This window comes from Mesoplodon bidens, assembly GCF_964165515.1.
Source record: "Mesoplodon bidens genome assembly, chromosome: 7".
In the NCBI taxonomy this organism is placed as follows: Eukaryota; Metazoa; Chordata; class Mammalia; order Artiodactyla; family Ziphiidae; genus Mesoplodon; species Mesoplodon bidens.
This window is the reverse complement of record NC_138164.1, coordinates 13,562,100-13,586,446: the sequence shown is the minus strand read 5'-3', so window position 1 is coordinate 13,586,446 and position 24,347 is coordinate 13,562,100. Positions and strand designations below refer to the sequence as shown.

The window sequence follows — 24,347 nt, the reverse complement described above, 5'->3', positions numbered from 1 at the left end:
TAGTGAAACTGTACCTGGACAACTTTCCACATAACCTGCTCCCCTAGCCCTAGCTGCTCTGCCCACTGACAGCTTCCTTCTTTGTCCCTGAGTTCTCTCCTCCCTTCATTTCTTCTCCCCCCCAAGATTAAAAATCCACACTCTAGGAATCTTCTATGGTTTTGGAGGTCCAGTGATAATGCATGGGCAGGGTCACAGCAAGGTTACCCCATCACCCTACCCCATTCCTTAGAGTGAAATCTGGGGATGCCCCAGGCTTTCCTACCACCTCCTGTGGCTCAGGCACCCTGTCGCTGACCTGCCAGGCTCTGCTTAGCTCTGCAACCCCGCACTTTAGAAGACATTGTTTACTCCTATCTGTTCACTGCTCAGACTAACGACTGGATTTGGGAGAGAGATACTTAACGCCTCTCTGTTCACCTCTCTAAGGAAGGCCTGCCATATGTATGTGGAGAAAAAGGGCCTCTTGGGGAATGGGGATTCCTTTGAATCCTTTTGTAGGATTTTCCTTCCCCTGCCTCCAGAAAGCAGTGACAAGCCTCTGTCCTACAGGGATGGAATTCATTCCCTTAAATCTAGGAAAAGGGATGGATCCTGAGGCCAGAGTGTACCTATAACATAATTTTTGGGGTTCTTGCTGGGATGTCACATATTTGGATGGCAGGGTCTTCTGGCTGAATCTACTGACAGTCCAGTGCTGCGTTGCCAGCTCCCTCCTCGTTGCCACCCCCCCTACACGTGCTCCATAGGCAGGAGCTGTTACTATGGAAATAAATTATTTTTAAAAACAGAAGCAGCCCCAGGCTTTGGAAATATCTCCAGAATAAACCCACACGAGCAAGGAGGTTAATAGGGTGTCCCTTGGTCCTGGCTCCAGAGGGAAGAGGATGGGGGTGGAGGAGGGGGTTCAGTGTTCCATGTTCTACTCTCAGCCTCTACCAGGTTCAGGTTCTGGTTCCTCTCGGGTCGGTATCAGCTGGACCTCTGCCAGTCACTTCTATCTAGGAGGGATGCTCTGCAGCTACATACCCAGGGCCTAGCTTCCGCCAGGACATAGGAACCAAGAAGCTGCTGAGCCTGGGAGTGTTGGGATAAGGGGTTGATGCTATCCACAGGGGTCACCTCCTTTTTAACCCCACAGGCGTCCAAACTATGGAAAGCTAAGGAACTTAGGGGAAAGCAGAGGCGTCATCTCAGGTGAGTGAAATTACTCTTGCTTACTGTCGCCTTGAGCTCGGGGGAGCAGGAGTACCCCCGATTCCAGGATGGGGCGGGGTAGTTAAAGATCCCGCCTATTTCCAACCCTAGAACCTCCTCCGCTCTCCGCTCCTCCTCCCACCCTCTTCTAGCGCTGGAACGCCGGGCTCTCTAAGCCCCGCCCACCTCGGGTGCGGCTCCTTTAAGGCCGGATGGGGGCGGGGGGGCCGGCCGTGTTGTCAGTGTCAGCTCTGCGCACGCAGCCCTCCTGGAGCCGGTGCCGGCCTGCGAGCCCCAGCGTCCCCACAGACGAGTCCCCGCCCGGGTCCGGCGGGGCCCCCGCCGTGGGAGGAGTCGGGCGCTGGCCGGCGACTAACCCGGGTTGGACTGCCGGACCAACCGAGGAGGGCCCCGGACTCCGGAGAGAGGGATCCCGGCGTTGCGACCCCCCAGGAACCTCCTCTCCTCGATCTGTGGCACCCACTAGTCCCGGGCACCCAGCCCCGGAGAGCCCCGATCCCGCGCGCCCAGCCCCGGGGGAGCCCGCCCCCGCCCCGCGGCCCGCCCGGGCCATGCTCCCCCGGGGCAGCGGCTGAGCCCGAGCCGGAACCGGGACCTGAGCCCGCGCGGAGCATGGATCCAGACTGGGGGCAGCGGGACGTGGGCTGGGCGGCCCTGCTGGTCCTCTTCGCCGCCTCGCTGCTTACGGTGTTGGGCTGGCTGCTGCAGTATGCCCGGGGCTTGTGGCTGGCGCGGGCCCGCGGGGGCCGGGGCCCGGGACCCGCCTTAGCTGCCGAGCCCGCCGGCTCCCTGCGGGAGCTGGGCGCTTGGCGCTCGCTGCTGAGGCTGCGGGCGACTCGGGCCGGCGCCCCTGAGAAGCCAGGCGTCCGGGGCCTCCTGGCGTCGCTCTTCGCCTTCAAGTCTTTCCGGGAGAACTGGCAGCGGGCTTGGGTGCGAGCGTTGAACGAGCAGGCCTGCAGGGATGGGGTGAGTTGGACAGGAGGACCTAGGTGGTCCCGTCACTCAGCCTTTTCTTCTAGAGGAGGGACTGCTCAGGCCAAGAGGCACGTATGGGGGTGGGGAGCAACTGGGGAACCCTATGGCCTCTCTTTTCCTCTGGGATCAGAGAAAAGGGTGCAAGTGAGGCTGGAGGTTGTAGAAATCCGGCTGTGTCCCAAATCCTCTATTCTTGCGGTCTAGGTACTCTCTGGCTCCAGACCAGTGCACAACTTGCTGTTCTCATAGCAACGCTAATCCCTGTGCCCCAGGGCACTTCCGCCCAGCCTGGGTGCTGGTTGTGTGTGTGGCTTGGGTGGGGGGGGGCGCTGCTGGGGGTTAGAAGGGAGACATGTGCACCTGTGGAAGGAATTTGCCTGGTCCTCATGCCACCACACCCAGTCAGCACTTCATGCCCCAGATCCCTGGTGTGATCAGGCAGGTCTCCGGGGAGCCTGAATTCCCCCCCACCCCATCCCTCAGTAATTTCATTGCTGCAGTCTTAACACGTCCTTCTCCATGCTCCCTGCAGTGTCTGTGTTGAGGGAAAGGTATTCAGGTGGAAAGGAGATTGACAATCCATGCCTGCCCCGCCCAGTAGATGAGCCTAGAGCTGCCCCTTGAGGGTCAGTCACAGACTAACCCAGCCTACTTCCTCCCATTGCACCATGGGCAGCTGGCCTCCCAGGAAGTGGGGCAGGAAGCGTGGTCATAAGACTGAGGTGGGGTGGGAAGTGGAGACCTCCCTCTCTTGGGGTCCACACTCATCTTGGCCCTCGCAGTCTATTAGCCCCTGGCTCAGAGGGTTCTCCACTTCCAGCCACCACTAGTCTGAGGGTTTTACTCCACTAGCTCCCCAGATGCCTGGAAACAGAAGTGGCCACGCAAGAAATTGCTCTGCTTCCTCTGCCCAGCTGACCTGAAAGCCAGACGGCAGCTGTCAGTCTATGCCTTGAACTAAACCCTCCACCCAGCTCTCCCTGTACCTTGTCCCTGGGTCAGGACTGACTCCCCAGGACAGCTGACTCAGCTGGACATTAGCCTCCCTTGCAGGGGGTGGGGAGACTGGCGTTCCCAGCAATCATCTCCCTTGGCCTGGCTTTTGAACAAGACCGCTACAGTAGCAGAGAAGTTGGCTTTCCCTGGTTTGCCAGGCAAATGAGCCCTGTGGATTTGTTTCCTCCCATCCCAAGACCCAAGGAGGAGCTGCCAGCTCAGTCTGTGCCCCCTCCTCAGTTCTTCCCATCCTGCTCTCTGGATGGGGCTGCAGCAGTTGGTTTCCACTGCTGTGGAAGAATTAGGAAGCTCTTACAACACCTAAGCTAAGCAGCTTTCTGCTCCCTAAAGCCACCCTGCTGTCTGCCTTGAGGAATTAGCCAAGTCTCTGGCCCTTGAGCCCTCTGAGCTTGCTTTTCTTCCCAGTTCCTCTGGTAAAGTTCCCCAAGGCCATGCTGAGCTAGTCTTCATCTCCAAGAATATGGATAGAGTCATACTCTTAGGCCTCTACATCCTATTTATCTGGAGGAAGGTTTAGCTCTTGTCTTGAATAAGGGGCCCTACTGCTTTCATCCTTAGCTCAGCTGTGTCTCTCTCTGTCCAGCTACGATATGCAGGTGGCACCAACACCTTTATTATTTTTTTTCTATGCACACCTTTCTTCCAGGGTAGGGCGGGGATGAAGAGGAAGGTGGGGGAGAAGAGGGAGGCTCCTGGCATTCCAGGAGAAGTCTAGGGTCTTCAGCTCAAGGTGATGTGGTCTCTGAGGCGGTCTAGCTTCCCAGCTCTCCCTAGCAGCTGCAGGCCCCGGAGAGGCGGACTTCAGGGGGAACACTTGCTGTCCTAAAGCGCTGAGCCAAGGAGGGGCCAGAAGCCAGCCTGCAGCTGAGGCCTCCGCAGTGCCAGGGCCTAGCCAGCAACTGAGTAGGCCAGCCCTGTGGGGGGCAGCTCCAGAGACCTGATCCTATGTCCACATTACTCCCTTAGAGCTCCATCCAAATTGCCTTTGAGGAGGTGCCCCAACTCCCACCCAAAGCCAGCATCAGTCATGTGACCTGCACAGACCAATCAGAGCGCACCATGGTAAGGGTCTGATGGGGCACTGCCTTCTTTAGGGCTGGAGTGGGGGCTGATCCTGAGTTCCCTTTAGTCTGAGCGGTCTTAACCTGAAGTCTTTGAATGCCTTAGGGATCCCAGGATTGGTTTCAGGAGGTCTGAAAATCCCACTAAAGTTACATGCAAACTGTAGTACATGTGTGCATATTTGCATTTTTCTGGAGAGAGGAGTCTTTGGCTTTTATCATTCTTTTATGGGCTTATGACCCCCAAAAGGTGATTCCCAAGGAAAACCGAAGTGGAGAGGGGTCTGCGGAACCGTTGTCGGGCAGGACAGGGCAGGGCCAAGTTGAGCGCCCTTCCTCCGTGCGTGACCCTCCTTGCCTCCGTGCCTCGCCTGTCTCAGGTGCTGCATTGCCAGCTCTCTGCTGAGGAGGTGATGTTTCCAGTCTCTGTGACCCAGCAGTCCCCCGCTGCCGTCTCCATGGAGACCTACCACGTCACTCTGACACTGCCACCAACACAGGTGGAGGAGGATGTGGGAAACTTGAGTTGGGCAGGGGGCGGGCCGTTCAGTTGCCTCAGCCTTTTCAGTTCGGTTCCTCTCTAAGACAGAATTTGGGAAGGGAGGGTCCTGGGGTGGGGGTTGGGAGTAGTTGGAGGAGTGGGGCAAGTCAACCCAGTCCCTTTGTCCCTTGTCCCCAGTTGGAAGTCAACCTGGAGGAAATCCCTGGCGAGGGCCTGCTTGTATCCTGGGCCTTCACGGATCGCCCAGATCTCAGGCTGACAGTGCTTCCCAAGCTGCAGAACAGAGAGGTAAGGGGGCAGGGCTGGGAGAGAAGGGACAGAACAGGGAGGGGGAGGCGGAGCTGGGGGCCTCACCTCCTTGTTCTCCGCCCTGCAGAGAGGTGAGGAGCAAGTAGAGCTCTCCACTATCGAGGAGCTGATCGAGGATTCCATAGTCAGCACCCAGCCAGCTATGATGGTCAACCTCAGGGCTTGCTCTGCCCCTGGGGGCCTGGTGAGTAGGTGCTCAAAGCAGATAGTTTGCATGCATACTGTCCCCAGGGTACTGTGTCGGGATTCTTGCTCTTTTTACCTCCTTCTGCTCTTAGGTACCCAGTGAGAAGCCACCTATGGTGCCCCAAGCCCAGCCAGCCATCCCCAGACCTACCCGGTTATTCCTAAGGCAGCTTCGAGCATCTCACCTGGGACGTGAGCTGGAAGGTGAGAGCCAGAAGCTTCTGGGGGACTGCCGAGGCTATGGTTGCAGGTGCTCCTGGCACCCCTGCCAAGGGCATGGCCTCTCTGCTCCTCAGTGGCCTCTCAGCTTGGAACTGAGTGTTTTCAAATTTCCGGCTCCCCACAGGCACTGGGGAAGTGTGCTGTGTAGCTGAGCTCGACAACCCCATGCAACAGAAGTGGACCAAGCCCATGAGGGCTGGGCCTGAGGTGGAGTGGAGCGAGGACCTGGCACTGTAAGGAGTGACTCCCCAGCCCCCACCCTTGCTCCCATGGCTGGACTGGGGATCAGAGCCTTCCAGCAGAGCCCTGGCATGAATCAGCTCTGTTTTCAGTAAACCTTGGTGTGAGCCTCTGCTGTCTGCCAGGCCCTTGCCTAGTCCAGATATAACCAAGATACACGCCCGCCCTGAGTTGATCACAGGCTAGAAGCAGAGACAGGTGTACGTAAAGAAGATGGTATAAGTGCTCCAGTCCAGGTTTACACAAAGTGCTGTGGAAGTGCTTAGATGGGGGAGCTTAATTCCCATAGGTTAAGGATCAGAGTAGGCTTCACGGAGGAGGTGGCACTTAAATCACACCTTCGAGCAAGAGTAGGATTTTAACGGAGTGTTAGAGAAAAGCGTTCATGGCAGAGGGAACAGCTTGAGTAAAGGAAAAAGAGAGTTATTTGCCGTAGAGGGAGACTGCGAAGGCAGGATGGGGCAGGAGCATGGAGGATTTGAATGCCCAGCTGAGTAGTACAGTCCCTGCTCAGCCCCGTCCCATTCTCTTGGGAAGAGGCCATATTTGGAGGATGATTGCAGTGCCTGTTCTATTTTATTTGCCTCCATCTCTCTCTGCCTCTGGCCTGTGATCAACTCAAGGGTGGATTCAGTTTGCTAATCTTCCCCCTCCCTGCCCCACCTCTTCTTGGCCACAGGGATCTGGGGCCCCAGAGCCGGGAGCTGATCCTCAAAGTGCTGAGGAGTAGCAGCTGTGGAGACAGTGAGTATGGGGCAGGAAGGAGCACCTCTGGGTGGGTGCTGAGCAGGGCCTGGTCATGGCCCCAGCTCACAGTGCCACCCCTTTCCCCAGCTGAATTCTTGGGCCAGGCCACAGTGTCTGTGGCCTCCCCTTCCCGACCACTGTCCCGAAGACAGGTGTGCCCACTCACCCCTGGGCCAGGGAAAGCCCTGGGGCAGGCAGCCACCATGGCAGTAGAGGTGAGAAGCTGCCCCCTGGGGGGAGGGGGGAGGACACGGGGGAAGACCAGTCTCTGAGGCCCTGCCTCTTTCCGCTTCCACCCCTCGGCAGCTTCAGTATGAGGAGGGCTCCCCCCGGAACCTGGGCACTCCCACCCCCTCCACTCCACGCCCCAGCATCACACCTACCAAGAAGATTGAGCTTGACCGGACCATCATGCCCGATGGCACCATTGTCACCACAGTCACCACCGTCCAGTCCCGGCCCCGGGTAGATGGCAAATTAGGTAAAGAGGAGGAGCCTGGGAGCCCAGCTCTAGCCAGGGGCCCCAGACTGCAGATCCGTGGCTGGACAGGGAAAGGGCAAGGAAAGCCCTAGTTCCGACTCTCCCTGTTTTCCGCCCACATCTTCCTCATTGTCTTTGACTCTCTCAAACTTTCCCTTGCATCCCTCCATTTCCCTAACCAGTCCTCTCCCTCTTCAATCCTGGATCTACCAGCCCCTCCTACAGTATTCTCACACTTCCACCTTCCCAAGTTCCCCTCTGTCTTTTCACACGTCTCTCCCCTTCCCTTTTCCCAGCCCCAGCTGCCCAGTTGCCCCTCCCTCGCCCCTCAACCTCCAGCACCCTGTGGGACCCTCCAACAAACCCAGTGGGCTCCCTGGCAACTGTCCCACTCCCAGGGGCCCTCCGTGACATTTCTCCCATCCCTAGGGGTCCCATGGAATTCCCCCTACCTCCACTGGACCCCTTTGCCATCTCTGCACACTCAATATTTTCATGGCATCTCTCTGTGCCCTTGGTGGGCCCCATGGCACTTTCCCACGCTCCCATTGGTTCCTGTGGTGTCTTTTTGTCCCCATGGCATCTTCTTAGTCACCCCTGTGATTAATCATCCCTTAGTCATCCCTACCCTCTGAGTCAACCAAAGTCTGCATCTCAATAAAGACGGTAGGGGGTGGGGGCCACTCTAAAGCACCTCCCAGCTCACTGACCCTCCCCCACCCACCAGACTCCCCCTCCCGCTCCCCGTCCAAGGTGGAGGTGACCGAGAAGACAACAACTGTGCTGAGCGAGAGCGGTGGCCCCAGCAGTACCTCCCACAGCAGCAGCCGTGAGTAGGGAATCGGGAAGTGTGAGTGGTGGTTGGCACCTGGACCCCAGACTCAAAAACCATTTTGGGTGGGGCACAGGAGTTCAGGTCCAAGAAGGAGCTGGGGAGGAGTCAGGCTAGCCATCCCCTGTATCCATCATCCAGCAGGGGAGAGCCACCTTTCCAACGGCTTGGACCCTGTAGCAGAGACAGCCATTCGCCAGCTGACTGAGCCCAGTGGGCGGGCAGCCAAGAAGACACCCACCAAGCGTAGCACACTCATCATCTCCGGTGTTTCCAAGGTAACAGGGCTCTGGGGAGAGGAGCTGGGCTAGGGAAAGAGCCCTCATTGGTCACTCCTGACCATTAAAACTTGTCCCTCCTGCCAGGTGCCCATTGCTCAGGACGAGTTGGCACTATCCCTGGGCTATGCGGCATCCCTGGAAGCCTCAATGCAGGATGATGCAGGGCCCAGTGGAGGTCCCTCTTCACCTCCCTCAGACCCACCAGCCATGTCCCCGGGACCCCTAGATGCCCTCTCCAGTCCCACGAGTGTCCAGGAAGCAGATGAGACAACACGTTCGGACATTTCTGAGAGGCCCTCTGTGGATGACGTTGAGTCGGAAACAGGGTCTACTGGTGCGCTGGAAACCCGCAGCCTCAAGGATCACAAAGGTGGGGAGATATTGGCAGCCCCCCGTCTTCTTTTATACCCAGTATCATCACCTGGGTCCCACTGGACACTAAGGGACATAGGAGCCTCGGGCCAATCTCCTCCTTCCTCCCCTAAGGGATCCCAGAGTTCCCAGCCTGTTTCAGCCAAGCTTGAGTAGAGAGGGGGGACTTGATGTCTGGGGTCTTGGCTTGGATCTAACAGGCTTGGGTGATAAGAAGAGATGTAAAAATATTTCCTTTTACCTCCCTTTTTCTTTCTTCTTGGATCTAAGCGCATATCCTCCTTCCTTTATTCTCGCCCCCCACCCTTTCCTTTCATTCTTAACTCTCTCCCCTATGAGAATAAGAATTCCTACCCCAGGCAACCCTAGGAGTACCCCTCTAGCAGTGACACAATCTGTGCACAGCTGTGGTATTTCTAATTTCTCAGGTTCAAGGGCTTGCCCCAGACGTCCACATCCCTCTGCCAGTGAGTCTATCACTCACGAGTGTATATATAACTATTTATGATTTAAGCCTGCATCACTTCTTGGGATAATGAGAGTCCTAAGTCCGAAGCCTGCCGTGTAAGCACCCTTCTCATTATACTCGTCCTGAATTTACCTCTTTGAAGTTTTCCAGACACACTGCTTCCTGCTCACAGCCTGGAATTTGGTCAGCAAGTCAGCGTCAACCCGCTTTGTCCCTTCGTGGCTTTTAGGAACACCCTTTGCTCCGCCTTTGTCTTTCCATAGTAAAGAGGCCCAATCATCAATCTGTCCTCATGGAGCAGCCAGCCCCGTGACATTCCACCTCAGGGGCGGAATCCCACAAGCATCACCATGTTTTCCTCAGGAAGGATAAAGGGCATGTTTGTTCTGTTCCGCATCTTGGACCCCTTCATGCTTGTCCTTCCTCTGCTCCCCTCGGGGCCCCTCTCTCTGCCTCAGCCTCCCCTCTCCCCTCACAGTGAGCTTCCTGCGCAGTGGCACTAAGCTCATCTTCCGCCGGAGGCCTCGTCAGAAGGAAGCCGGTCTGAGCCAATCACACGATGACCTCTCCAACACGACGGCCACACCCAGCGTCCGAAAGAAGGCTGGCAGCTTTTCTCGCCGTCTTATCAAGCGCTTTTCCTTCAAATCCAAACCCAAGGCCAATGGCAACCCCAGCCCCCAGCTCTGAGGGCCCTGCTCACCTCCTGAGCTAGGAGAGGGCAGGCGTCCTCTCAGCCCCTTCCCCACATTCCCTTCCATTCCCCTTCCTGGATTCCCAGTAGCCTGGGCCAGGGAAGCCCTCTGGGTTCCAGGAAGCCCTGTCCACCCTGGGCTGTGGGGCTAGTTGGAAGGGGACTTGCAACGGGAAGCATGTGAGAGGTGGACACCCGTTGCTGAGGACATAGAGGAGGGAGCGGGAGGCCCGGAGAAAGAGGAGGCTCCGTCCTGGCGCGTGTGGGCATTCATCGGACCCGCTGGCCTGCTGTGGGCACTGGCCCCTCAGAGGAGTCCCGGGGTGCTCGGCTCCTCAGCTGATCCTTCCTCCCTTATTTATTCTCTTTTCTATTTATATGTGTGGTCCTGGACCCTCAGTGAACAGGTAATAGAGGGCATCTCTCCCAGGTGACCCTTCCTCCCTATCCCAGGAGGGTAGGCAATTCCCTTTCGGATGGGGCGCCCTCACCTCCCTCAGGTCCCCACTCCGACCAGCACCAATGTCTGCCTCTGAGGACACTGACAGCTCATAGAAAGCCCGGCCGGTGCCCGGGATGGGGGGCAGGTACTCCCCACCTCCCTGCCTCCCCTTCTGCTCCTCATGCCTCCCTCCCCCTTTGTTACCGTTTTTGTACTTGATGCCTTCTCTGTGAGCAGTGGCTCTGTTGGAAGGAGGGAGCCAGGAGCCTGATGGGAAGCCTTCCCCCGAGAGGTGGCTTTAGGGGCTTTATTTACAGAGTCTGTGATGATGGAGCAGCAGCAGAGCTGCACCTCTGTATAGTGGGAGATGATGATGTCCATTGCTGTGTGATGGCCTGGAATTTAATTTATTAAAGTCAAATTGGAGTTTATAAACTGGACAACTAACTGGTCATCCTTTGACAGGCGAATGGGCAGCGAGGCTGTGGTGTTGGAGTGGGAGGATCAGAGACAGGGCCCAGATGGTGAGATGGGGTTGGTGACACGTACATTGGGTCTACGAAGTTCCTGCAGGGAGGAAGGGACATGTAGAGAGAGGATGGGAGAACAAGCATCTTTGAAGGGTGAAGTTGTAGCAAAAATGTCAATCAGAAAAATAAGTCCATCAGCTAGTACGGGCATCTTCATTCCCCTTCCTTGAACAGGCTGCTCCTTCTAGAATATAGGAGAGTCCAGAGCACAGCCCCTGGATCCAGACTGCCTGGATTTGAGTCCCAGCTCCCCTAATTATCTTTGTGACCTTGGGCGAGATATGTAAACTTAGAGCGCCTCACTTTTCTCATCTGTAAAGTGGGGACTGTGATAAAAGTAACTATCATTTGGTTGTGGGTTAGAACTTGACTGGCATACAGTCGGTGCTGAATAAGTGTGAGCTGTTGCCTCAGAAGAGACGGATTGGGAGGGGGAAGTCTTATAAGGGTTTCGTCATAATAAAAAGTCTTTCACTCCTAAATGTGGGCAAATTTCAGGGAGTGATGGATACTAGCAAACTCTAGGACGCTGGTTCCTGTTCTCTGGGATCTTACACAGGACTTGAAACAGATAAGCTGCTGCAGGATGTCAGAGAGAGCACTCGACCAGGAACAGAAAACCTGGGTGTACCACAGACTCAGCAAGTGACCTTGAGAAGTCCGCTTCTGCTTTCTGAACCTTAACTTCCTCATCTCTAAAATGAAGGGTGGCCTAGATAATCATCCAGGTCACTCACTTCCAGCCTTGCCATTCTGACTAACCTATATCACAGGGGGCTTCAGGGCACCTGCCTTTGGCTAGGCAGCTTGGAGTTGTTCATTTTCCCCATGCTCCTGTCCGCGCTAGTCACAGAATAATGGAATATTTAGAAAGGGTGGCAGAATATGGATGTTTGGTTAATTTGCATATATTGGTATGCTAAATTCTAGGTCCTCAAAACTCAAAGATTTATCAAGCTACTTCCCCTGATCTAAGGAATACAACTCTTAATAGTTCACAGAGGAGCAGTTTGTTTACCAATATGACAAGACGGCCAAACACACTGAACTCGAAATTTCACAAGAAACTATTGTTGATGGGAGGGCAGGTATTCAGATTCCTACTAGACCCGTGGATTGAGGTGATGGTAACTGGAAGATGTACTCAGTTTCTAGGGTGACCTGCCCAGAACTCAATGCAATCACATATTTAGTAGTGACAAAGAGCCTGATCACATTTCAAAAATAGGGACTTAAAATGAACGCAAAAGAAACACAAAACATAACCTAATTCACTTTATACTTTCAGAAGAGATCCACAGTTTTTGATGAGTATGAATTATGCTTTGAGATTTTCTGGCAGCTTTTTTTTTTTTTTTGCGGTATGCGGGCCTCTCACTGTTGTGGCCTCTCCCGCGGAGCACAGGTTCCGGACGCACAGTCTCAGCGGCCGTGGCTCACGGGCCTGGCCGCTCTGAGGCATGTGGGATCTTCCCGGACCGGGGCACGAACCCGTGTCCCCTGCATCGGCAGGCGGACTCTCAACCACTGCGCCACCAGGGAAGCCCTGCTATTTTTTTTTTTTTTTTGCGGTACGCGGGCCTCTCACTGTTGTGGCCTCGCCCGTTGCAGAGCACAGGCCCCGGACACGCAGGCTCAGCAGCCATGGCTCACGGGCCCAGCCGCTTCGCGGCATGTGGGATCTTCCCGGACTGGGGCACGAACCCGTGTCCCCTGCATCGGCAGGCGGACTCCCAACCACTGCGCCACCAGGGAATCCCCAAGCCCTGCTATTTTTAATGGCATCTTTAAGTTCATTTTATTTATGTTGAACGTGTAAGGTGTTTTCTGATTATATAAATTATATAGGTTTATATTTAGGTTAGAAAATATAACACAGTAAATATCAATCCCAATGAACTTTACTAAGGTACATAATTTTTAAACAAAATGTCTTGGACCCTTACTGAGTTTCAGCCACTAGGCTAAACAATGGGGTTATAAACGTGAAAAACACACGCAATCCCTGCCCTCTCTCACTGAACTGAGTCTAGTGCAGAATGCAGACACGTAAACAGGCAAATACAATACCGCATGATAGAGCTGTAATGGGGAAATGCAGGAAAGGGATGTCCAGGAAGACTTCCAGGAAAAAGAAGCATCTTCGTTGAGACCAGAAGAATGAGTAGGAATCAAACATATGTGGGAAGGGGAGAAAGGGAAGATTATTCCAGGCAGAGGAAACAGCAGATACAAGGCAGGGGAGGAAAGGCGGCTAGGTGTGGTGGAGAAACTGAAAGAAATGTGGGGGCTGGCGAGCAGAGAGTGAGTTCGAGAAGCACTCAAGACACGGTGGAGAGAGGTATGCAGGACCCAGATGCTGAACAGTCTAGAAAGCCTCAGTATGGTTTGGGGCTTTGTCCTGAGGACAACAGAATGACTTTGAGTGTTTAAAGCAGGGTGGTGGTTTGATCAGATTTGCTCTTTGTAAGGATCACTTGAGAGCTCCGACGAGAATGGTTTGGAAGGAAGTAGGAGTGCCCGCAGTGGAACCAGTTAGGTCAGTGTACACATCCGGGATGGACGTTGTTAATGGACTAGAGAGGGGGCGGCGAACGTCAAGAACATCCAAGAACGGGGGATGAACATGAGAGATCCTGTATTTAAGGGGGTAGCATTTACAGAACTTGGCAATGGATTGGATGCGACGTGTGAGGGAGGAATCAGCCATGACCGCCAGGTTTCTGACTTGAAGGAGTTATTCACTGAGCCTGGTGACACAGGAGGTGAGGTGTAGGGGAAAGAGAAGATGGCACAAGGAATACTGATATTTAAGAAACAGGAAGATTAAGAAGGTGAAGGACCCCCAGTTTGGGCTGAGCGGGGCTTGCTGTGCTGGGCACGGAGCCTCGCGTGCCTCCTCCTCCGCCTCCTCGGCCTCCTCGGCCTCCTCCACCTGTTCCTCCGCCTCACCGCCCACGCGGCCAGCTAGCTTGATAACCAACACAAGGTCGGAGACCCCTCTCTGCGCTCAGCCCGAGCTCTGCGCATGCCCAGTTGGTGCCGTGGGCCGAGCCTGCGCAGTTGGGGGAATTCGGGCCCTAGGGATCCCCGCTTGCGCCACGCCAGGATATCGGCGGCGCCAGCAGCGGTACCTTTCCGCGCGTCCCGCCGCCTCTCACTCCCGCCCCTTCCGTGTTTTGGTCGCGCATGGGTTCCGTCAGTCGCAGGGGCGATTGGTTGTTAGAGGGATCCGAGAACGGCGATTGGCTATCGTTGGCCGTCGCTCAAGAGCCCTACCGGAGACGGTAGGAGGTGGGAGGAGAGCGGGAGAGACCCCGGAGCCGATTAGACTGATCGACGGTAAGTGCGGGTTCCGGGCTCTGCCGGGCAGCGTCGGGCTGGGCTTTGGGCTGGCAGCCGAGGCCAGGCTCTTCCCCGGTCGCTTAGGCGAGGCTCCTTCTTGCTGTTCGGCCACGCTGGTCTGCCTGGTGCCTGCAGCGCCTTGCCCCCAACATCGACTCGAACCTCCCGTCTGGGGCTTCGCTGCCGCTGAGACACGGTCGCCGCCACGCCTTGGGGGAAGCCTGCGGGGCTGAGAGGGAGAGGTTTACCCGCCGGAGCGGTCTCCTTCTTTCTCTCCGAATTCTACCTGTGCTCCGGGGGCCCGGTCCTCACCGCTTAGGGCAAGTCTTCCCTGCTTCGCCTGCCCCTGGGATTTCTCCCTGTCCAGCTTTCCCCCATCCGGCGCTTTGTTTAGGTCGTTGTCTTAACACGTCAGAGTCTTATCTCTTCGACCACATTGTGAGTCCTTAGGAGGTTCCGGATCTGGGTCCCTCCTTTCTTGAACACCATTCAGGGTTCATTCGGTGTTTTGCGTTACAATGTATACTCAGGTATTTGCTGATTGCTTCTTACTATGGCTCCCGATGAAAGGAAGGGTTAGGAATCCTTCGGGCTTTCCTTTTGTTGATCTTTTTGTAGAATTCGTGCTTAGATCATCTCATCCTTAGAAGCAAGGATACGAAGAGCCAACACTTGTTGAGTTCTGGCGGTGTGTTATGCTAGACATTTTAATATCCATTATCTGGTTTAATCCATAAATCAGTTCAATGAGACAGGCATGATTATTCCCATGCTACATGGGAAACCCGGGCTTAAGTAACTTCCCTGAGGTCACATAGCTAGTAAATGTTGGAACTTTCTAATCAGATCTGTTGAATCCATCATCCACTGCTGTGATATTAGTATCCTGTTTCACATTTAAGGAAATAGGTTCAAAGAAGCTAGGTGATTTGTCTAAAAGTAAAGTAATAAGTTAACAGATTTACTTAAACATTAAAAGAGGTTGTATTCGGTACAACCTACTGTGGTGGCCCTGCAGTTAGAACTGAACACAGCACAGACCAGGCTTTCTAGGAGCTCACAGCTTCTTGGAGGAAACTGACAAAATAGCTACTCAATAAAACATGCTTTGGGCATTGTGTATTTGGATATGATGTCTGTGGGGAGGAAGGAATCAGACATGAAGAGGTAAGACAGGCTGATGTAGGAGGAGAACGGAGCCAAGCTTCCTGGCTTTGAATTCTGTCTCCATCATTTTCTAGCTTTGATCTTGGGTAAATTACTTAACCTATCTGGGCCATTTCCTCATCTGTGAAGTGGGTAATAATGGTACCTACTTCAATAGGGTTGTTGTGTTAATGAGTTTTTATACATATAAGATACTTAAAACAGTGCTTGGCATATAGTAGATAGTTAATAGGTGTTATATTTTTCTAGGCTGAGCAAACTCATTGAGACAGGAAGCTCGAACCCAGGTCTTCTGACAGCTGGTCCAGCGCCCTTTCCTTATACAGGTTGCCTCATTTGCATCCCTTGCCTACAGAAAGAGGAGTGGTGACCAAATAGTCACTTTGTCCTACAGCTTCCCAGGGTAGAAACAAGCAGCGTACAGGGAAAGAAAGTAAAGAACGCTGGGGGATGGTGAAAGAGGGATTCAGGGAGCTTCGCCTAAATTTGGGGGATGGTGAAAGAGGGATTCAGGGAGCTTTGCCTAAATTTCAAGTCATTCTAGATATCTAGATAGCCTGCTTCCTGGGCCTTATCCACAGTCTAACAACAGATATGTGTTTAGAATATTTGTGCTCAGCATTGTGCTGGACACAGTATAGGGACACAGGCGTGATATGGTATCTGCTCAGAAGCAGCTAATATTGTCCAGTTGGGTAGATGAGAGTAGAACACAAAACAACCATGAGTGACCAAGGGCAGCAGAAAAAATAGGGTTGAGCTTTTCTGGTTTCAACTGTGCTAGCCATCAGACCGAAAGGCGAGAGTGATTTGAGGGGCGGGTTAGTTTAGGAACGCTTCCTGGGATATAATCATATCCCCACATTTATTGAGTTTCCCAAGAGTACAAAGCTCTGGCCTAATGCTGGGAATGAGAAGTGAAGAGATGGGCTCTGCCCTGAGAAGCTCCTCGTCTAGGGGACACACATTCTGTTCCATTGTAACAGGTAGTTGGATGGAGGTGTGTACCGAGTGCTGTGGAGGCAGGAGGGGGGATATGTCAGCTGTACCTGGATGAATTGGGAGAGGGGTCACCAAGCAGGGGGCATTTGGGCTTGAAGCAAATGAGTTGAGGTTTCTCAGGCAGAGCGTTTTAGGAGAATGTAGTATGTTTAGGGACAAAGATTACTGACTCAGAGAGAAAGAGGGAATAAATGGATAGGTGTGGGGGGAAGGGCATGACCTTTGGATTAGAATCAGGGCACTCTTACACCAAATGAAGTGAAGTTTGGAAGAGGACTCACCCCAGGGCTGACACATGGTAGGCCCTCATGTGTTAGTTCCCTTACCCAGCTCCTGGAGAAGTAAGTTGCGGCCAGTTGGAGAAGAGCCTTGCATGCTGTGCTAAGTGGACTTGATCCTGAAGGTAGTATAGGAGGTTTGGACTGTTATGTCTGACTTAGGAAGGCTTTCCCTACTTCTTCTACCCCCAAATTGTAAAAGTAGTCCACATTTTCTCCTAATAGGGCTTCACTATTAGTCTACCAAGAGCTCAGCAACCCCAAGTACTCACACCCCAGAGTGTCAAAGGTAGCTGGCTTCTTCTCAGAGGAGAGGCAAAGGCTGTGGATTTAAAAGGCGTTTCTGGGGCTTCCCTGGTGGTGCAGTGGTTGAGAGTCCGCCTGCCGATGCAGGGGACGCGGGTTCGTGCCCCGGTCTGGGAAGATCCCACATGCCGCGGAGCTGCTGGGCCCGTGAGCCGTGGCTGCTGGGCCTGTGCATCCGGGGCCTGTGCTCCGCAACGGGCGAGGCCACAGCAGTGAGAGGCCTGCGTACCGCAAAAAAAAGGAGGGGGTTTCTTTGGTAAGCAGTTAGATATAGTAGGTTCTTAAAATTGTAGCTATGAAAGATGTTATGCATTTTGTGTTTTCTGGGTTTTTTTCCTCAGTATGTAGTAAAGTTCTTTTTCAGAGCTCCCACCTGTTTCAGGAAGGCCAGCGAGAGCAATGCCCCCGCTCCCTCTCAGGGTACCACAGTGGGGACAGCAAGAATCAGTGAGAATCCTCAAGGAAGAGGTGACACCTAGGGGACAAAGTCAGGGCCTCTTAGTGTCTTTTCTTCCCGCAGAGATTTTGCTTGCAGTATCATCTGTCATTCTGTGGGGTTTTTTGTTTTGTTTTATTTTTTTAAATTTTTGGCTGCGTTGGGTCTTCGTTGCTGCTCACGGGCTTTCTCTAGTTGCAGCGAGCAGGGTGGGGGGGCACTCTTCTTTGTGGTGCGTGGGCTTCTCATTGCGGTGGCGTCTCTTGTTGCAGAGCACAGGCCCTAGAGTGAGCGGGCTTCAGTAGTTGCAGCGCGTGGGCTTAGTAGTTGTGGTGCAGGGGCTTAGTTGCTCTGTGGCATGTGGGATCTTCCCGGATCAGGGCTCCAACCCATGTCCTCTGCATTGGCAGGCGGATTCTTAACCACTGCGCCACCAGAGAAGTCCCTGTGTTTTGTTTTAACGAGGGAAACTGTTCTTTTATTGTTCCTCAAACTCTGTTCCTGGAAGCCCCACCAGAACTGGAGTGCTGAGTTAAGAGAGCGTATTTCTAGGCCTAACCCAGCCTTCCCGAATCCGAACCTTTAGGGGAGGGGCTGGAAACCTGTGCATTTGTGTGCGTATTAAAGGTTGAGAACCTTTAGTTTTTTTATTCAGCTTTCTTCAGCAAATATTTATTACATGCCTAAGTGTGCCTAGCACTGTGTACACCCAGTATAAACTGGACAGGTAACTGCCTCTTACGTGAAATGGAATCTTCACTGTTGTTCAGAGGATGTTAGGGCCATGGTGGAGTAAAGCACTGGACAGGTTAGGCAAAGGGAGTTGGTACGGCACTTTGTAAAAGTCTGGCGGGGACTTACGATACCGTAAGAAATAAGGAGCTTCTAGGGTCATCTGTGTGCATAGGAAAGAATGTGGACTTCGGAGTCAGCCTCACCTGACCCGACCACACTAGTGTGTGATCTTGATCAAACCAGTTAACCTCTGCAAGTCTTAGGCCCTTATCTACAAATGAAGTTAAAAATAGTGCTTACCTCATAGGGTGGTGTTGGTAATTAAATGACACAAGGCAAATAAAGTGCTTAGTAGGTGCTTGGCATATAGTAAGTGTGAGATTGAAAGCAAAAGGGCTTGTTATCGCCATTGTGAAGATGAGGATGTTCAGGAGTAGAAGGGTTACGTTACTTGGCCGGGGTCGCCCAGCTAAGTCGGTGGTGGACAGAGGCGTCTGGATTTGAACCCTGGGTCATTCCCCAAAGCCTTCTTTTTGAACCTGAGCATTGTTCTGCTTCCTGTAGGAGTAATTCCTTCTTGGCGGGTTGCTCTGAAGCTCCTTGAAAAAAGGTCTGTTGAAGTTCTTAGCTCAGAGCCTGGCACATGCTCAGTAATGTTAGTTCGTATTCTCCTTTCCCAAGAACAGCAGACAGCTTCCAGGGGCTTAAGGAATTGCTACTCTGTCCTTATTGAAAAAGCATGGCGTTTGTCACGGGCCACTGGAAAATGTCTCCTGGTTCTAGGCTGGCTGCCCGCCCAGCTGTTTACGCCCACCAACACTTGGGTGGAATCCTGGCAGCTGCTGATTTCTTCCTCCCCCTCTAGGGTGAAGGCCATGCCGCCCCCTGGGAAAGTTCCTCGAAAGGAGAACCTGGGGCTACAGTGTGAGTGGGGGTCCTGCTCCTTTGTGTGCTCAGCCATGGAGGAGTTCTGCGAGCACGTCACTCAGCACCTGCAGCATCACCTGCAGGGCTCCGGGGAGGAGGAGGAGGAGGAGGAGGACCCGCTGGGTAAGGAAGCAGGACACAGCAGGGGAGAGAGCTCGAGGGATGGTGGAAAATCGGATTTTCCTTGCCACACAGGGGGAAGGCAGCCGGCGAGAGTGGTGGTTTATTTTCCTAATTGTGCTTTTTTTTGGTTTGTTTATAAAAGCACTGTAGACTCATTATAGAAAACTCGTTCAACAAGGATATATGGAATGAACCTGCCATCCTGCCATCAAAAGTCAATTACTGGGCTTCCCTGGTGGCGCAGTGGTTGGGAGTCCGCCTGCCGATGCAGGGGACACGGGTTTGTGCCCCGGTCTGGGAAGATCCCACATGCCTCAGAGCGGCCAGGCCTGTGAGCCATGGCCACTGAGCCTGCGCGTCCGGAGCCTGTGCTCCGCAACGGGAGAGGCCACAACAGTGAGAGGCCCGCGTACCGCAAAAAAAAAAAAAAAAAAAAAAAAAGTCTATTACTGACTTTGGTGAACATTCTTTTTGACCTCTCTCTGCATGTGTGTACATAAATTAGATATGATTTTATTTTTTTTAAGAGGATCATATTGTACAAGTTGTTGGCAAGCTGCTTTTTTCACTCTCTGGTAGTGCTTTTCAATTTTTTTTTTTTTTTTTTTTTTTTCACTGTGACCACCAGTTAGGAATACATCTTATATCACAACCCTGTACACAAAAGTTAAAAAATACTAAAAACAATACTTGCCTTTATTAAATTCTCTCTGAATTGTTCTATCTTATTCTCTTTCATTAAAAAAAAGTGTGATTTGCAATCCCCTAAACTGATTTCACTACCCACTAATGGGTCACAACACAGTTTGAAAAACTCTGTTCTACAGAAGGTATAGAGACACCTCTCCTTCCCCCACCTCAAGTTCTGTTTTGAGTCTAGTGACTGCGAACTATAATTAATAGCTTCAAAAGTCAAGTAATATTTATACAGAAGAGAAATTAGGGGATTATTATATTTTTTAAAGTACCTACTTTTCAAAACAAGTAAACCCCTATAAAGCAGTGGAAATTTGGTGCTTAGACAGATGCTAGAGAGATAGGAAGTGGAATTGAATAGTCCTAGAGAATAGTCCTTCCTAGGGAAGGCCGATCTTGGGCAGCATATGGGGGAAAGAAGGACTTCCGGTTTGACAGGAAGGAGTGGGAGGTGTCTCAGGCCCCTCGGGAACAGCAGAAACTCCGAGCCACTGTAGCAAATGCCAGCCACACCTGCTGTCTCTGAGTCACTGGCACTGGGACATGCACACACTGTCCCCCTGCCTAGACCGCACTTCCCCTCCACCTGGTTGCAGTCTAATATTTATACATGTGATTATTTGATGTTTTTTTCTCCCTGACTGAAAGCTGTACGAGGACAAAGGCTGGGACTCTTTTTAACTTGTAGTTATATCCCTGGTGCCTGGCACACAGTTAGTGGTCATTAAATACTAGTATTTGCTGAAAGAATTCCTGGCATACCAGGTCAGTCCGGCATCCTCACTTGCTGCTAAGTGGACGGAGAGCTCTGGAAAGTATCAGACTCTTCCTTCTAAACCCCTTTTTGCAGAGGAAGAATTCTCCTGCTTGTGGCAGGAGTGCGGCTTTTGTTCTCTGGACAGTTCTGCTGATCTTGTGCGCCATGTCTACTTCCACTGCTACCACACCAAGCTGAAACAGTGTGGGCTGCAGGCCCTGCAGAGCCAGGCTGACCTCAGCCCCTGCGTCCTGGACTTCCAGAGCCGCAACCTCATCCCTGACATCCCTGACCACTTCCTGTGTCTGTGGGAGCACTGTGAGGTCAGCAGGCAGAGCCAGAAATAGGGGTGGGGGGAAGCTGGGGATCTCAACTCAAGGTGCCTTGACCGTTTCAGGGATGCCCTGTATTCCTGAGGTTCCCGCTAGTAGCCCTCCTACATTGCTGGGTAGCCCCCTTGCTCAAACTTTCCTATCCTACCAAGTTAATTTGGGAGAGGTCCGAGAAGCCCCCTTTGGACACCTAGGGGTAAGAGTCCCTCCACCCACCCTCAGTCCTTACCCCAAGTTGCTCCTGGCGCAGAGCTCCTTCGACAATCCCGAGTGGTTCTATCGGCATGTGGAAGCGCACAGCCTGTGCTGTGAATACCAAGCAGTCGGCAAGGACAACCACTTGGTGTTGTGTGGCTGGAAAGGTAGGGCCACTCTTTAATTTCTGACCTCTAAAGAAACCTTGGGGTTGCTAAGGCGCCAGGGCAGCTAGGGGTGGGACCAGTCCTGCAGGGCAAGGTTGGCTGCTGGCTGGAGAGACGGGGGGGTATGAGAGCCTACTCTGAGGGTCTGTAGCTGGACCTGACTGGACCTTCCTTCCCAGGCTGTACGTGCACCTTCAAGGACCGCTTTAAGCTTCGAGAGCACCTCCGTAGCCATACCCAGGAGAAGGTGGTGGCCTGCCCCACCTGCGGGGGCATGTTTGCCAACAACACCAAGTTCTTAGATCACATCCGTCGCCAGACCTCGTTGGATCGTAAGCGGTCGGAGAAGGGGCATGGCTGCAGGCTTGGAGTGGGGGTCGGGGGCACATTCCCAGGAGAGGGGACCGCTGAAGGTATCTGCAAGTTGGCTGTATCTACCTTGAGGGCTCAGTCACCTACCACAGTCTCTGCTGATAGAGACTCATTAGACGTTGTTATTCCATGCTTACTGTGTGCCGCAGCTCTTATCTCAGTGAGTCCTAGCAGCAGCCCCATGAGGTAGGCCTCTTATCCACGCTTTTGGCAGATGAGGAAACTGAGGCTCAGAGAGGTTAAATCGCTTACCTGAGATCACACAGCTAGTAAGTGGTCAAGCCGGAATTCTAATTCAGCTTCTCGACTCCAAGTCCCATGCTCTTTCTGTGATACTATGTCCGTCCATAGTTCCCTAAGCTCCCCGCTCCTCCCCTGGTGGTTTCCTTCTGCCTGGGATGGTTCTCCTCTCCCAGCTTGCTCTCCTCTCTGTGCCTCTCCACCATCCCTCACAACCCACCCTCTCTTCTGCCCACCCCACCACAGAGCAACACTTCCAGTGCTCTCACTGTTCCAAGAGATTTGCCACGGAGCGGCTGCTGCGGGACCACATGCGTAACCACGGTGAGTAGCCGGCCACCCCTCGTCCCGGCCCGCCCTCCAAGCTTCCACTAGCCCTCGGATCACAGCCTGCTCTCTGCTCCTCAGTGAACCACTACAAGTGCCCTCTGTGCGACATGACCTGCCCACTGCCATCCTCCCTCCGAAACCACATGCGCTTTCGCCACAGCGAGGACCGGCCCTTTAAATGTGACTATTGTGACTACAGGTAAAGGGAAACGGGGACTGGAAATCAGAAAACTCGTGTTCCAGGGTCCCCCATGCCCTCTGACCCCTCCTGACCTCTCTCGGCAGCTGCAAGAATCTGATCGACCTCCGGAAGCACCTGGATACCCATAGCAAGGAGCCAGCCTACAGGTGTGATTTCGAGAACTGCACCTTCAGTGCCCGGTCGCTCTGCTCTATCAAGTCCCATTACCGAAAAGTGCATGAAGTGAGTAGGGCTGACGGTGGGGAAGGACCAGCAGAAGTGTCGGGGAGCCCGGGGTCGGGGGGAAGCTAGCCTCACCCTCCCTCCCCTCCCCCCCCCAGGGAGACTCAGAGCCGAGGTACAGATGCCACGTGTGTGACAAATGCTTCACGAGGGGTAACAACCTCACCGTGCACCTTCGCAAGAAACACCAGTTCAAGTGGCCCTCAGGGCACCCCCGTTTTCGGTATGCTCCTCCCAGATTCCCACACTTTTTCTTCATACCTTTCAACAATTTAGAGACCTGGAATTTGATGGTGCTTTGATGTCCACTATCTCCATTTAGGTTCAAGGAACCTCGAGAATAGTGGTGGGGCAAAGATTATTTTCCTGATTTTTGAATCCAAGGCACGATGCCAAAAACAGTAAATGGTGCCAAAAGCCCTGTAGCCGGAACCAGAGTGTGAGCCCAAGGGTCCTAACCTGTAGCTCCACGGCCTGCTCATAAATCCTTTGACAACACTACTGTCCAGTACAGATAATTCCTCCCTCTCCCCTTCACTCCCCTCCCTTTCCTTTTTGAGTAATGATCCTTCTTGCCTTTTCTTCTAAATATTCCAATAAAGACCTTTTTTTGTCTTTAACCTCCATCACTTAGAATCCCAGAGCTGCTTCTTTCCCTTGTATTTGTCCCTTACCTCGCCAATCTCCAGGCCATTTCTGCCTCCCCCCCGCCCTTGTTTGCTGCCCTCTTTGCTCCTCCTTCACCAGGTACAAGGAGCATGAAGACGGCTACATGCGGCTGCAGCTGGTTCGCTATGAGAGTGTAGAGCTGACACAGCAACTGCTGCGGCAGCCGCCAGAGGGATCGGGCCTGGGAGCATCACTGAATGAGAGCAGCCTGCAGGGCATCATTCTAGAAACAGTGCCAGGGGAGCCAGGACCCCAGGAAGAGGCTGAAGAGGAAGAGGAAGGTGGGGGTGGTGAGGGGACAGCCCTCTCGGCCTCTCAGGACACTTCGAGCCCTGTCATCCACGTGGTGAATCAGACCAGCGCCCAAGGCCAGCGAGAGATTGTCTACTACGTGCTGTCCGAAGCCCCGGGAGAGCCACCTCCAGCCTCTGAGCCCCGCTCCGGGGGCGTCATGGAAGAGCTTCAGGGAGTAGCTGGGGGGCCAGAAGTCCAGATGGTGTGAAGGCTGCAGACCCTGACCATTGCTACCCCAGACCCCAGCTGGGGTTTGAGCCGGGCTGGTGGCAGTGCCCCTAGTGGGCAGCCCTTGCCAATGGATGCCTTTAGGAGTGGTGTTGAGAGCAGTGCGGTCCCCTCTGGACCCGGCTTGCATCATTCGGCAGACCGAGGGACTTCCCTTTTGTGCCAGACCACATTCTGTGGGGATCCTGAGGAGTTTGGATTCTTTGCGGGGGGCGGGGCACCCTGGTTGTGTGTGTTCTTGTAGAGGGGGCTAGTGTCAGGCTTAACCCTAACCCCCAGACGTGCTGGAAGAGTGATTAAAATCCATAGTCAACTCACATCCATTCCTGACTTCAGGGGTCCTTAGGCCCAGGGATGATATGTAACTGATCCCTGCAAGGGCACTTTCCTCACAACCAGCCAAGGCATTTCCCTCTAAATGGTTCCTCCTACAAACCCCAAGGACTTTCATGGTCATCCTCAGGGATGAGATTGGAGGCACTGAGTATGTGTGTAACAATTGTTTTTGGTAATAAAAGAAACGCTTGGGCCATTACTCACTACTTCTTCCTTATGTTTGGTGGTGTTAACTAAATAACGAGGAGATACAGCTGCCCAGAAGAGGAGCTGAATAATTAGGCTCGTTCCCTTTTTAGTGACTGGGGTTTGTTTTGTTTTGAACTGTCCTCTTGTTCCCTGCCCCCCTCCCCCACACCCCACATTTGGTGAAACTTCTCCATTTCTTCTTGGAACATCTACCATCTCTA

At 53.4% G+C, this 24,347-nt stretch overlaps 2 protein-coding genes across 5 annotated transcripts; both read left to right on the top strand.

The window, feature by feature from the left end:
- Positions 1-1,460: 1,460 nt before the first annotated feature.
- C2CD2L (C2CD2 like) lies at positions 1,461-10,483 on the top strand. 3 transcript variants are annotated; one of them, XM_081239039.1, is made up of 14 exons: positions 1,461-2,184; positions 4,177-4,272; positions 4,652-4,771; positions 4,951-5,061; positions 5,150-5,266; positions 5,361-5,472; positions 5,615-5,723; positions 6,410-6,474; positions 6,565-6,692; positions 6,784-6,958; positions 7,686-7,787; positions 7,935-8,068; positions 8,156-8,441; positions 9,391-10,483. In XM_081239039.1, the coding sequence occupies exons 1-14, from the start codon at positions 1,831-1,833 to the stop codon at positions 9,600-9,602; spliced, it is 2,121 nt and encodes a 706-aa protein (XP_081095165.1). In that variant the 5' UTR covers positions 1,461-1,830; the 3' UTR covers positions 9,603-10,483. The 3 variants fall into 3 exon arrangements, with proteins under 3 accessions (XP_081095165.1, XP_081095164.1, XP_081095166.1); XM_081239038.1 differs by having other exon boundaries at positions 7,932-8,068; XM_081239040.1 differs by lacking the exon at positions 4,652-4,771 and having other exon boundaries at positions 7,932-8,068.
- A 3,380-nt stretch (positions 10,484-13,863) lies between these two features.
- HINFP (histone H4 transcription factor) lies at positions 13,864-24,133 on the top strand. Of its 2 annotated transcripts, XM_081239041.1 has the most exons (10): positions 13,864-13,920; positions 18,713-18,897; positions 20,444-20,673; positions 20,933-21,044; positions 21,224-21,376; positions 21,903-21,980; positions 22,065-22,185; positions 22,272-22,410; positions 22,509-22,633; positions 23,158-24,133. In XM_081239041.1, exons 2-10 carry the CDS (start codon positions 18,723-18,725, stop codon positions 23,579-23,581), a joined length of 1,557 nt encoding a protein of 518 aa, XP_081095167.1. In that variant the 5' UTR covers positions 13,864-13,920; positions 18,713-18,722; the 3' UTR covers positions 23,582-24,133. The 2 variants fall into 2 exon arrangements, with proteins under 2 accessions (XP_081095167.1, XP_081095168.1); XM_081239042.1 differs by lacking the exons at positions 13,864-13,920; positions 18,713-18,897; positions 20,444-20,673; positions 20,933-21,044; positions 21,224-21,376 and adding an exon at positions 21,377-21,457.
- The last annotated feature ends 214 nt before the right edge of the window (positions 24,134-24,347 follow it).